This window comes from Pan paniscus, chromosome 9, assembly GCF_029289425.2.
Source record: "Pan paniscus chromosome 9, NHGRI_mPanPan1-v2.0_pri, whole genome shotgun sequence".
Lineage (NCBI taxonomy): Eukaryota > Metazoa > Chordata > Mammalia > Primates > Hominidae > Pan > Pan paniscus.
In genome coordinates this window covers 10,156,704-10,169,268 of record NC_073258.2, presented here as the reverse complement: position 1 = coordinate 10,169,268, position 12,565 = coordinate 10,156,704, and the positions used below count along the sequence as shown (strand labels likewise).

General features: G+C 39.4%; 1 protein-coding gene across 1 annotated transcript; it reads left to right on the top strand.

The window, feature by feature from the left end:
* Positions 1 to 389: 389 nt before the first annotated feature.
* LOC100979603 (olfactory receptor 5P1-like) lies at positions 390 to 1,322 on the top strand. Its single transcript, XM_003819116.3, has one exon. The coding sequence runs from the start codon at positions 390 to 392 to the stop codon at positions 1,320 to 1,322; it is 933 nt and encodes a 310-aa protein (XP_003819164.2).
* Positions 1,323 to 12,565: the final 11,243 nt, after the last annotated feature.

The window sequence follows — 12,565 nt, the reverse complement described above, 5'->3', positions numbered from 1 at the left end:
GAATGAATTTGTTATGGGGAAGGCTGGGTTTGAGGTACTTGTGGAATTTCCACTGAAGACTCCCAATAGATCATTGAATTGTGGTCTAGACATCTTCTGAGAGATCTGTCTACAAGTCTAGGTATGAGAGGCATTTCAATATGCTTATTACATACAGAAAAGAATGTAACTAATTTCCCAGAGAGTTGGGTTGAACCATTCTCTTTTTATGCAGAGGACACATCAAAACAAAAACAATCCTGTGGGATATCAATATTCACAAATCAGGCAGAGGATGAAGTCACTGTGAATGAGTCTAAGGAATAGCCAAGGAAAGCTGGGAATGTGTGAAATAAAATCCTATAACAAATTAATATTCACATTTCTTTCAACAGGAACAATTCACAAAGATGGAGATTGGAAACCATACCACAGCGACAGAGTTTATTATTTTGGGGTTAACTGAGGATCTTACACTTTGTGACATCTTCTTTGTGATATTTCTAGGAATCTACATTGTCATCTTAATAGGCAATATCAGCATAATCACTTTAATAAGAAGCTGTTCCCAACTTCACACTCCCATGTACCTGTTCCTCAGCCACTTGGCTTTTGTGGACATAGGGCTTTCCACAGTAGTCACACCTATAATGCTTATGGGATTCCTAAGACGTGGAACAGCCCTCCCTGTCACTAGCTGTGAAGCCCAGCTCTGTTCTGTAGTCATGTTTGGGACGTCTGAATGCTTCCTACTGGCGACCATGGCCTATGATCGCTATGTGGCCATCTGCTCACCCCTGGTGTACTCCACCCACTTGTCCCCCAGAATCTGCATCCTCTTAGTGGGGGTTTGCTACCTGGGTGGATGTGTGAATGCCTCAACATTTACTAGTTGTTTATTGAGTCTGTCTTTCTGTGGACCAAATCAGATAGATCATTTTTTCTGTGATTTCTCTCCTTTGTTGAAACTTTCCTGCTCAAATATCTCCATTCCTGAAATTATCCCTTCCATCTCTTCTGGATCTATCATTGTGGTCACAGTATTTGCCATAGCCGTCTCCTACATCTACATCCTCGTCACCATCCTGAAGATGCGCTCCGCTGAGGGGCGCCACAAGGCCTTCTCCACCTGTACCTCCCACCTCGCTGTGGTTACTCTCTACTATGGAACGATTACCTTCATTTATGTGATGCCCAAATCCAGTTACTCAACTAGCCAGAACAGATTGATATCTCTGTCCTACACAGTGGTAATCCCCATACTGAACCCCTTTATCTATAGTCTGAGGAACAGAGATGTAAAGGAGGCACTAAGAAAGGCAACTGTCAGAATATATTCTTAGGATCAATTTGTAGCATTTCAGACGACCTATAAAGTTTTCATTATCGGTATCACATTTAGGACCTACCAAATACTACTTAACTGATTGCTTAAAATAAAATTATATTTATTTGTTCTAACTTTCATTTTTTAATACTTGTAGACCAATTGGGAGACACCTAGACGTCAGTAATAATGATAGTAATAATTATTACTATTACTAAACTCTTGTAGATGCCAAGCATTTTTCCTTTATTTAATTTATTTCACAAACAATAGCTTTTACTTACTCTGTGCCAGGCCCTATTCTAAGCATGTTACATATGTTAACTCATTTATTCCTCACAACAACCCTATGAAGTGATTCCACTATTTGTATTTCACAAATAAATCATCTGGGCATAGAGACATTAAGTGGAATGTCCAAAGTCATGAAGTTAAATGTGGGATCAGTAAGTATTTGAATCCAGAAAGTCTGATTCCAAAACCATTATTTTTTTTCATTTAATTTTCTCAGCAATCCTATGATGCGGGAATAAATTTCCCACAATTTACTGTTGAGAAAACTGTATTGAAAGATACAATAGTTTTTCCAAATAGATGTAAACTCAAGTCCTCCCTTTCCAGGATCCATGCACTTAACCTATATCAAACTATGACCATCAGCCTAATGACATCAGTATTGCTACTGAGCTAGAGGATTTGGACAGGACAATAAAGCTTAAGCTGGAACTTTGTATCAATATTTTGAACAAACCCTACCACTGGATGGTCTAGGTTGTGTAGACTCTGAATGAGGGTGAAAATTTGAGAAATGGATTGGTTGCCATCTTTTCGGAGATCAGATCTTAACACCACGAACACATGATTTAGCTGGTAGTTTATCCATATTTTTAAGCACATTAAAAACAAATAGTCTCCTTTGGCATAATGTAATATTTATTTGTAGCAATTAAAAACAGTGTCCTTTAATTTTCTTTCTTTTTTTTTTGAGACGGAGTCTCACTCTGTCGCCCAGGCTGGAGTGCAATGGCATGATGGGCTCACTGCAAGCTCCGCCTCCCGGGTTCACGCCATTCTCCTGCCTCAGCCTCCCGAGTAGCTGGGACTACAGGCGCCTGCTACCATGCTCAGCTAATTTTTTTGTATTTTTTTAGTGGAGACGGAGAATTAAAAACAGTGTCCTTTAATTCTAAGGATTGCAATTAACGTGTTAACAATAATTGTAGTTCTATAGGTCTGAATTGATACAGAAATTAGAACCTGTTAAAAAAACAAACAAAAAACCAGAAATGTTGTTGCATATCAGATTAACTAAATCTTTTTCTTGGAGAATGATTTATTTTCATTTACATTATCACCATAAGACTAGAAAGGATGAGGAGAAGTCTGCTGGAATACAGAAACTACCAATTCAAAGCAAATATCGAGAAAACTGTTTCTGGCATCTGAGAAGAAGACTTAGAAACCAGTTGTCCTTTTTACCTCAGTGTAATGGAGAGAGAGAAGTGAGGGTTGGGAAACATAGAAAAGAAAATTTTTTTATTATACTTTAAGTTCTAGGGTACATGTGCACAACGTGCAGGTTTGTTACATATGTATACATGTGCCATGTTGGTGTGCTGTACCCATTAACTTGTCATTTACATTAGGTATTTCTCCTAATGCTATCCCTCCCCCAGCCCCCCACCCTATGACAGGCCCCGTTGTGTGATATTCCCCTTCCTGTGTCCTAGTGTTCTCATTGTTCAATTCCCACCTATGAGTGAGAACATGTGGTGTTTGGTTTTTTGTCCTTGCGATAGTTTGCTGAGAATGATGGTTTCCAGCTTCATCCATGTCCCTACAAAGGACATGAACTCATCACTTTTTATGGCTGCATAGTATTCCATGGTGTATATGTGCCACATTTTCTTAATTCAGTCTATCATTGATGGACATTTGGGTTGGTTCCAAGTCTTTGCTATTGTGAATAATGCCGCAATAAACATACGTGTGCGTGTGTCTTTATAGCAGCATGATTTATAGTCCTTTGGGTATATACCCAGTAATGGGATTGCTGGGTCAAATGGTATTTCTAGTTCTAGATCCTTGAGGAATCACCACACTGTCTTCCACAATGGTTGAAGTAGTTTACAGTCCCACCAACAGTGTAAAAGTGTTCCTATTTCTCCACATCCTCTCCAGCACCTGTTGTTTCCTGACTTTTTAATGATTGCCATTCTAACTGGTGTGAGATGGTGTCTCACTGTGGTTTTGATTTGCATTTCTCTGATGGCCAGTGATGATGAGCATTTTTTCATGTGTCTGTTGTCTGCATAAATGTCTTTTATTGAGAAGTGTCTGTTCATAACCCTCACCCACTTTGTGATGGGGTTGTTTGTTTTTGTTTTTTTTTTTTGTAAGTTTGTTTGAGTTCTTTGTAGATTCTGGATATTAGCCATTTGTCAGATAAGTAGATTGCAAAAATTTTCTCCCATTCTGTAGATTGCCTGTTTACTCTGATGGTAGTTTCTTTTGCTGTGCAGAAGCTCTTTAGTTTAATTAGATCCCATTTGTCAATTTTGGCTTTTGTTGCCATTACTTTTGGTATTTTAGACATGAAGTCCTTGCCCATGCCTATGTCCTGAATGGTATTGCCTAGGTTCTTTTCTAGAGTTTTTATGACTTTAGGTCTAACATATGAGTCTTTAATCCATCTTGAATTAATTTTTGTATAAGGTGTAAGGAAGGGATCCAGTTTCAGCTTTCTAATAAGGCTAGCCAGTTTTCCCAGCACCATTTATTAAATAGGGAATCCTTTCCCCATTGCTTGTTTTTATCAGGTTTGTCAAAGATCAGATGGTTGTAGGTGTGTGGTATTATTTCTGAGGCCTCTGTTCTGTTCCATTCGTCTATATCTCTGTTTTGGTAACTGTACCATGTGTTTTGGTTACTGTAGCCTTGTAGTATAGTTTGAAGTCAGGTAGTGTGATGCCTCCAGCTTTGTTCTTTTGGCTTAGGATTGTCTTGGCAATGCGGGCTCTTTTTTGATTCCATATGAACTTTAAAGTAGTTTTTTTCCAATTCTGTGAAGAAAGTCATTGGTAGCTTCATGGGGATGGCATTGAATCTGTAAATTACCTTGGGCAGTATGGCCATTTTCACGATATTGATTCTTCCTATCCGTGAGCATGGAATGTTTTTTTTTATTAATTAATTAATTTATTTATTTAGTATTATACTTTAAGTTTTAGGGTACATGTGCACATTGTGCAGGTTAGTTACATACGTATACATGTGCCATGCTGGTGTGCTGCACCCACTAACTCGTCATCTAGCATTAGGTATATCTCCCAGTGCTATCCCTCCCCCCTCCCCCCATCCCACAACAGTCCCCAGAGTGTGTTGTTCCTCTTCCTGTGTCCATGTGATCTCATTGTTCAATTACCTATGAGTGAGAATATGTGGTGTTTGGTTTTTTGTTCTTGAGATAGTTTGCTGAGAATGATGGTTTCCAGCTTCATCCATGTCCCTACAAAGGACATGAACTCATCATTTTTTATGGCTGCATAGTATTCCATGGTGTATATGTGCCACATTTTCTTAATCTAGTCTATCATTGTTGGACATTTGGGTTGGTTCCAAGTCTTTGCTATTGTGAATAATGCCGCAATAAACATACGTGTGCATGTGTCTTTATAGCAGCATGATTTATAGTCCTTTGGGTATATACCCAGTAATGGAATGGCTGGGTCAAATGGTATTTCTAGTTCTTGATCCCTGAGGAATCGCCACACTGATTTCCACAATGGTTGAACTAGTTTACAGTCCCACCAACAGTGTAAAAGTGTTCCTATTTCTCCACATCCTCTCCAGCACCTGTTTTTTCCTGACTTTTTAATGATTGCCATTCTAACTGGTGTGAGATGGTGTCTCATTGTGGTTTTGATTTGCATTTCTCTGATGGCCAGTGATGGTGAGCATTTTTTCATGTGTTTTTTGGCTGCATAAATGTCTTCTTTTGAGAAGTGTCTGTTCATGTCCTTCGCCCACTTTTTGATGGGGTTGTTTGTTTTTTTGTTGTAAATTTGTTTGAGTTCATTGTAGATTCTGGATATTAGCCCTTTGTCAGATGAGTAGGTTGTGAAAATTTTCTCCCATTTTGTAGGTTGCCTGTTCACTCTGATGGTAGTTTCTTTTGCTGTGCAGAAGCTCTTTAGTTTAATTAGATCCCATTTGTCAATTTGGAATGTTCTTCCATTTGTTTGTGTCCACTTTTATTTCGTTGAGCAGTGGTTTGTAGTTCTCCTTGAAGAGATCCTTCACATCCCTTGTATGTTGGATTCCTAGGTATTTTATTCTCTTTGAAGCAATTGTGAATGGGAGTTGACTCATGATTTGGCTCTCTGTCTGTTATTGGTATATAAGAATGCTTGTGATTTTTGCACATTGATTTTATATCCTGAGACTTTGCTGAAGTTGCTTATTAGCTTAAGGAGATTTTGGGCTGAGACAATGGGGTTTTCTAAATATAGAATCATGTCATCTGCAAACAGGGACACTTTGACTTCCTCTTTTCGTAATTGAATACCTTTCATTTCTTTCTCCTGCCTGATTGCCCTGGCCAGAACTTCCAACAGTATGTTGAATAGGAGTGGTGAGAGAGGGCATCCCTGTCTTTTGCCAGTTTTCAAAGGGAATGCTTCCAGTTTTTGCCCATTCAGTATGATATTGGCTGTGGGTTTGTCATAAATAGCTCTTATTATTTTGAGATATGTCCCATCAATACCTAATTTATTGAGAGTTTTTAGCATGAAGGGCTGTTGAATTTTGTCAAAGGACTTTTCTGCAACTATTGAGATAATCATGTGGTTTCTGTCTTTGGTTCTGTTTATATGATGAATTATGTTTATTGATTTGTGTATGTTGAATCAGGCTTGCATCCTAGGGATGAAGCCCACTTGATCATGGTGGATAAGCTTTTTGATATGCTGCTGGATTCGGTTTGCCAGTATTTTACTGAGGATTTTAGCATCGATGTCCATCAGGGATATTGGTCTAAAATTATCTTTTTTTGTTGTGTCTCTGCCAGGCTTTGGTATCAAGATGATGCTGGCCTCATAAAATGAGTTAGGGAGGATTCCCTCTTTTTCTATTGATTGGAATTGTTTCAGAAGGAATGGTACCAGCTCCTCCTTGTACCTCTGGTAGAACTCGGCTCTGAATTGGTCTGGTCCTGGACTTTTTTTGGTTGGTAGGCTATTAATTATTGCCTCAATTTCAGAGCCCGTTATTGGTCTATTCAGGGATTCAACTTCTTCCTGGTTTAGTCTTGGGAGGGTGTATGTGTCGAGGAATATATCCATTTTTTCTAGACTTTCTAGTTTATTTGCGTAGAGGTGTTTATAGTATTCTCTGATGGTAGTTTGTATTTCTGTGGGATCGGTGGTGATATCCCCTTTATCATTTTTAATTGCATCTATTTGATTCTTCTCTCTTTTCTTCTTTATTAGTCTTGCTAGCGGTCTAACAATTTTGTTCATGTTTTCAAAAAAGCAGCTCCTGGATTCATTGATTTTTTGAAGGGTTTTTTGTGTCTCTATTTCCTTCAGTTCTGCTCTAATCTTAGTTATTTCTTGCCTTCTTCCAGCTTTTGAATGCGTTTGCTCTTGCTTCTCTAGTTCTTTTAATTGTGATGTTAGGGTGTCAATTTTAGATCTTTCCTGCTTTCTCTTGATGGCATTTAGTGCTATAAATTTCCCTCTACACACTGCTTTAAATGTGTCCCAGAGATTCTGCTATGTAGTGTCTTTGTTCTCCTTGGTTTCCAAGAACATCTTTATTTCTGCCTTCATTTCGTTATGTACCCAGTAGTCATTCAGGAGCAGGTTGTTCAGTTTCCATGTAGTTGAGCGGTTTTGAGTGAGTTTCTTAATCCTGAGTTCTAATTTGATTGCACTGTGGTCTGAGAGACAGTTTGTTATAATTTCTGTTCTTTTACATTTGCTGAGGAGTGCTTTACTTCCAACTATGTGGTCAATTTTGGAAGAAGTGTGATGTCGTGCTGAGAAGAATGTATATTCTGTTGATTTAGGGTGGAGAGTTCTGTAGATGTCTATTAGGTCTGCTTGGTGCAGAGCTGAGTTCAATTCCTGGATATCCTTGTTAACTTTCTGTCTCGTGGATCTGTCTAATGTTGACAATGGGTTGTTAAAGTCTCCCATTATTATTGTGTGGGAGTCTAAGTCTCTTTGTAGGTCTCTAAGGACTTGCTTTATGAATCTGGGTGCTCCTGTATTGGGTGCATATATATTTACGATAGTTAGCTCTTCTTGTTGAATTGATCCCTTTACCATTATGTAATGGCCTTCTTTGTCTCTTTTGATCTTTGTTGGTTTAAAGTCTGTTTTATGAGAGACTAGAATTGCAACCCCTGCCTTTTTTTGTTTTCCATTTGCTTGGTACGTCTTTCTCCCTCCCTTTATTTTGAGCCTATGTGTGTCTCTGCACGTGAGATGGGTTTCCTGAATACAGCACACTGATGGGTCTTGACTCTTTATCCAATTTGCCAGTCTGTGTCTTTTAATTAGGGCATTTAGCCCATTTACATTTAAGGTTAATATTGTTATGTGTGAATTTGATCCTGTCATTATGATGTTAGCTGGTTATTTTGCCTGTTAGTTGATGCAGTTTCTTCCTAGCGTTGATCGTCTTTACAATTTGGCATGTTTTTGCAGTTGTTGGTACCGGTTGTTCCTTTCCATGTTTAGTGCTTCCTTCAGGAGCTCTTGTAGGGCAGGCCTGGTGGTGACAAAATCTCTCAGCATTTGCTTGTCTGTAAAGGATTTTATTTCTCCTTCACTTATGAAGCTTAGTTTGGCTGGATATGAAATTCTGGGTTGAAAATTCTTTTGTTTAAGAGTGTTGAATATTGGCCCCCACTCTCTGCTGGCTTGTAGTGTTCCTGCTGAGAGATCAGCTGTTAGTCTGATGGGCTTCCCTTTGTGGGTAACCTGACCTTTCTCTCTGGCTGCCCTTAACATTTTTTCCTTCATTTCAACTTTGGTGAATCTGACAATTATGTGTCTTGGAGTTGCTCTTCTTGAGGAGTATCTTTGCAGCGTTCTCTGTATTTCCTGAATTTGAATGTTGGCCTGCCTTGCTAGATTGGGGAAGTTCTCCTGGATAATATCCTGAAGAGTGTTTTCCAGCTTGGTTCCATTCTCCCCGTGACTTTCCGGTACATCAATCAGACGTAGATTTGGTCTTTTCACATAGTCCCATATTTCTTGGAGGCTTTATTTGTTTCTTTTTTACTCTTTTTTCTCTAAACTTCTCTTCTCACTTCATTGCATTCATTTGATCTTCAATCACTGATACCCTTTCTTCCAGTTGATCAAATCCACTACTGAAGCTTGTGCATTCGTCAGGTAGTTCTCATGCCATGGTTTTCAGCTCCATCAGGTCATTTAAGGACTTCTCTACACTGGTTATTCTAGCTAGCCATTCGTTAATCTTTTTTCAAGGTTTTTAGCTTCTTTGTGATGGGTTTGAACTTCCTCCTTTAGCTCAGAGAAGTTTGATCATCTGTAGCCTTTTTCTCTCAACTCGTCAGTGTCACTCTCCGTCCAGCTTTGTTCCATTGCTGGCGAGGAGCTGCATTCCTTTGGAGGGGAGAGGCACTCTGATTTTTAGGATTTTCAGCTTTTCTGCTCTGTTTTTTCCCCATCTTTGTGGTTTTATCTACCTTTGGTCTTTGATGATGGTGATGTACAGATGGGGTTTTGGTGTGGATGTCCTTTCTGCTTGTTAGTTTTCCTTCTAACAGTCAGGACCCTCAGCTGCAGGTCTGTTGGAGTTTGCTGGAGGTCCACTCAAGACCCTGTTTGCCTGGGTATCAGCAGCGGAGGCTGCAGAACAGCGAATATTCCTGAACAGCAAATGTTGCTGCCTGATCATTCCTCTGGAAGCTTCGTCTCAGAGGAGTACCTGGCCGTGTGAGGTGTCATTCTGCCCCTACTGTGGGGTGCCTCCCAGTTAGGCTACTTGGGGGTCAGGGACCCACTTGAGGAGGCAGTCTGTCCGTTCTCAGATCTCAAACTCTGTGCTGAGAGAACCACTACTCTCTTCAAAGCTGTCAGACAGGGACATTTAAGTCTGCAGAGGTTTCTGCTGCCTTTTGTTTAGCTATGCCCTGCCCCCAGAGGTGGAGTCTACAGAGGCAGGTAGGCCTCTTGAGCTATGGTGGGCTCCACCCAGTTCGAACTTCCCAGCTGCTTTGTTTACCTAGTCAAGCCTCAGCAATTGCGGGCGCCCCTCCCCCAGCCTCACTGCCACCTTGCAGTTTGATCTCAGACTGCTGTGCTAGCAATGAGCGAGGCTCCATGGGCATGGGACCCTCTGAGGCAGGCGCGGGATACAATCTCCTGTTGTGCCCTTTGCTAAGACCATTGGAAAAGCACATTATTAGGGTGGGAGTGACCCGATTTTCCAGGTGCCTGATTAGGAAACAATCTACAATACTCCAGTAGACAAAGGATAAAGATTTGAATATTAGTGACAGAAAAATACAAAATACAGAGAACAACCTTGAGAAAGATTTAGAGGAGATAACTGGTGGAAACTGTTGATTGTTGGATGGGGGATTAGATAGAAGGAATAATTTGGATAACTCCTATGGTTCCAACTTAGGTGAGGAAGTGCTTTTACTGACACCAGTCTCCCATTTAAGGTCCCAGGGTAGATTAGGAGAGTAGTGTATATAAAATCTGTAAATTCTCTCAGTATACCCACTGCCATCAGAGGCACAGTTATTGTGAGATTTAAAGGCCAGCTTTAAGGATAAAAGTTTCTTAATTTCACAGAGACCAGTCTTCTCCAATTTCTGAATTCAACTCTAAATGCCCTGACTCCTTCCCCGTTCTGCCCTGCTTTTTCACCATAATAATGAACATTCGTAAGTGGGCAGCTTTTTGTTTTTTTCCTGAGGTCCTAACCCTGGTCCTTATCTTTTGATAAACAACATCTCCAATTGTCCTGTAAAAATTTCAGGTGCATCCTGATTCCCACGACATCTTGGAGCATTAGTTATGCAAACTCTATGGTCCTGAATATAAAGATTAGCTTCCTTTGGATACTTTGGATTCATGTCTCAAAGGTTAAAGTGTTCACAGGTCTCCTATATTTTATGCCATGTATCATCTAAGCCTTCATAATTGTCAATTAATTCAAGTCAAAGGCTAGTGATAAACATGAACTTTCTGATCTGTTAAGATTTATATATCCTTGTTGGTATGTTTATGAATAATTCAGGGAGAAAGTAGAGGACTGACCACAAACATTGATAATTTCCTGCCATTGTGATCTCAAAGCCAATGAGGGATATTTTCTCAATGCCTGAAAATTGTTTGACATGTAGATATAGGATAATCATTTATCCATTTATTTCAAAAATATTTGTTCAGCATTTATCATAGTCGAGAACTGAGTAAGCACTGAAGGTATATTGATGAATAGAACAGACTTTGCATGAAATTTAGATCTCGGCAAAAACACTAGAAAATGAATCAACATTATAAATACAGAATATGGTAAGTGATGTGGAAGAAATAAATCAATAAGGTTAATATGACTGTTAAGGGTAAATGTGATATAGGTGGTATTACTGTAGGTAAAGTGAAAAGGAAGGCCACGTGGAGCAGGTGATATTTGAGTAGAAAATGGAATGATCAGAAGGACCCATAGATGTGAAGAGTGGAGTCAGGGAAGCTGCCAGACAGGAAACAGGAAATGCAAAGATCCTGATAATCTCAAAAAATAAAAAGAAGGCAATGATAAACCAGATGGAGAGAGGTATACCAAAAGTGTTAGATCATGTGTGGGGGGCATCATATGCCATGGAAAAGTGTTTGGATTTTATGCTAAAAGGAATGGGAAGCCTCTAAATGTTTTCTAAATGGGCGTAGCCTAATTACAATTCACACTTTTAAAGAATACCTCTATTGTTGTATGTAAAAATTGACTATAAAAACACATTTTATTATATTACATTATTTCATGAGTCAGAAATTAAGATTGGGTTTGGCTTGGCAATTTTACTCTAATAGCATGAATGAGGATCACTTAGTGATATTCAGATGGCATCTTTGCATGTCTACAGAGTCAAAAATGGCATCATTCAAATGCCCAGCACCTTCACAGGAATGGTTTGAAAGCCTCTCCCTCTCCAGGTAGTCATAGGATCATTCTATATGGTCTCACTAGCAGTTTAGTTGGATTTCTCACATAGTGGCTCAAGACTTTAATAGCAAGTGTTCCAAGAGATTAAAAGAAATCTGCAGTATTTCCTATCACCTAACCTCAGGAGATGTAGACATCTTGTCCACCTTTGTCTACTGGTAAAGCAAATTAGTAATTTCAGTCCAGATTCAAGAGAAGGGAAATTAGATTCCACCTGTCAATAAGAGAAGTAGCAGTGATGTCACAGCCATCTACAGCCTACCACAATCCCTCTGGCCACAGTTATTTGTATATTTCCTACATGTCAAATTACTTTTATACGTCCTACAATCCTCTAAAATATCGTACCATTACAGCATCACAATTAAGTCCATCATCGTGGGATTTAAACCAAGTTTAGACATGGGTGAGGTTCCTTGGGCACAGCTTCTCAAATACAGTCCCTGTTGATTGAAAGACATGCAAACTAAAGAGACAAGTCATCTGCCCTATATATTACCCAACAGACACTGTTGATGCTGGTGTAGAAAAACTGCAGTGAACACTCCCATTCATAAGTGTGGAATATAGGAGTCATGTAGCAATCACTGGCCAATTGCAATTCCCAAATCCAACTAGACAGATGTTGCCATTTTCTTGATCAGGGCCCAATCCTGCTCCTTGTTAATAAATCTCTATGTCTCTTGGCTCTGCCTTCTGAGTTTTTGGTTCCATCCTCTGAGTTATCCTTCCTTTTCCAGGAAAAAAATAGCCTATGTTATAGCTGAGTAGTTTTCCTGGCCTAGTTCCTAATTATCGTAGGTCAAGGGTCCAAAACCTCTTTTCCCTTTGCACAAAACCTCTTTTCACTTTGCACCATCCCTGTCCCTTTCAGTCTAAGCTGGTATAATTTCTTCAAACACACTGTGGGAGTCATCATGAAAATACAAATGAAATATTAATGAGATACTACTCTTCACCCCACTAGGATGGCTAGAATTTAAAAGTATGATAATAAAAAGTGTTGGTGAGGATGTGGAAAAATTGAAACCCACATATACTGGT

Bases quoted from the DNA above. Each gene is read 5' to 3' on its own strand.
- LOC100979603 (XM_003819116.3), top strand. From the start codon at position 390: ATGGAGATTGGAAACCATACCACAGCGACAGAGTTTATTATTTTGGGG.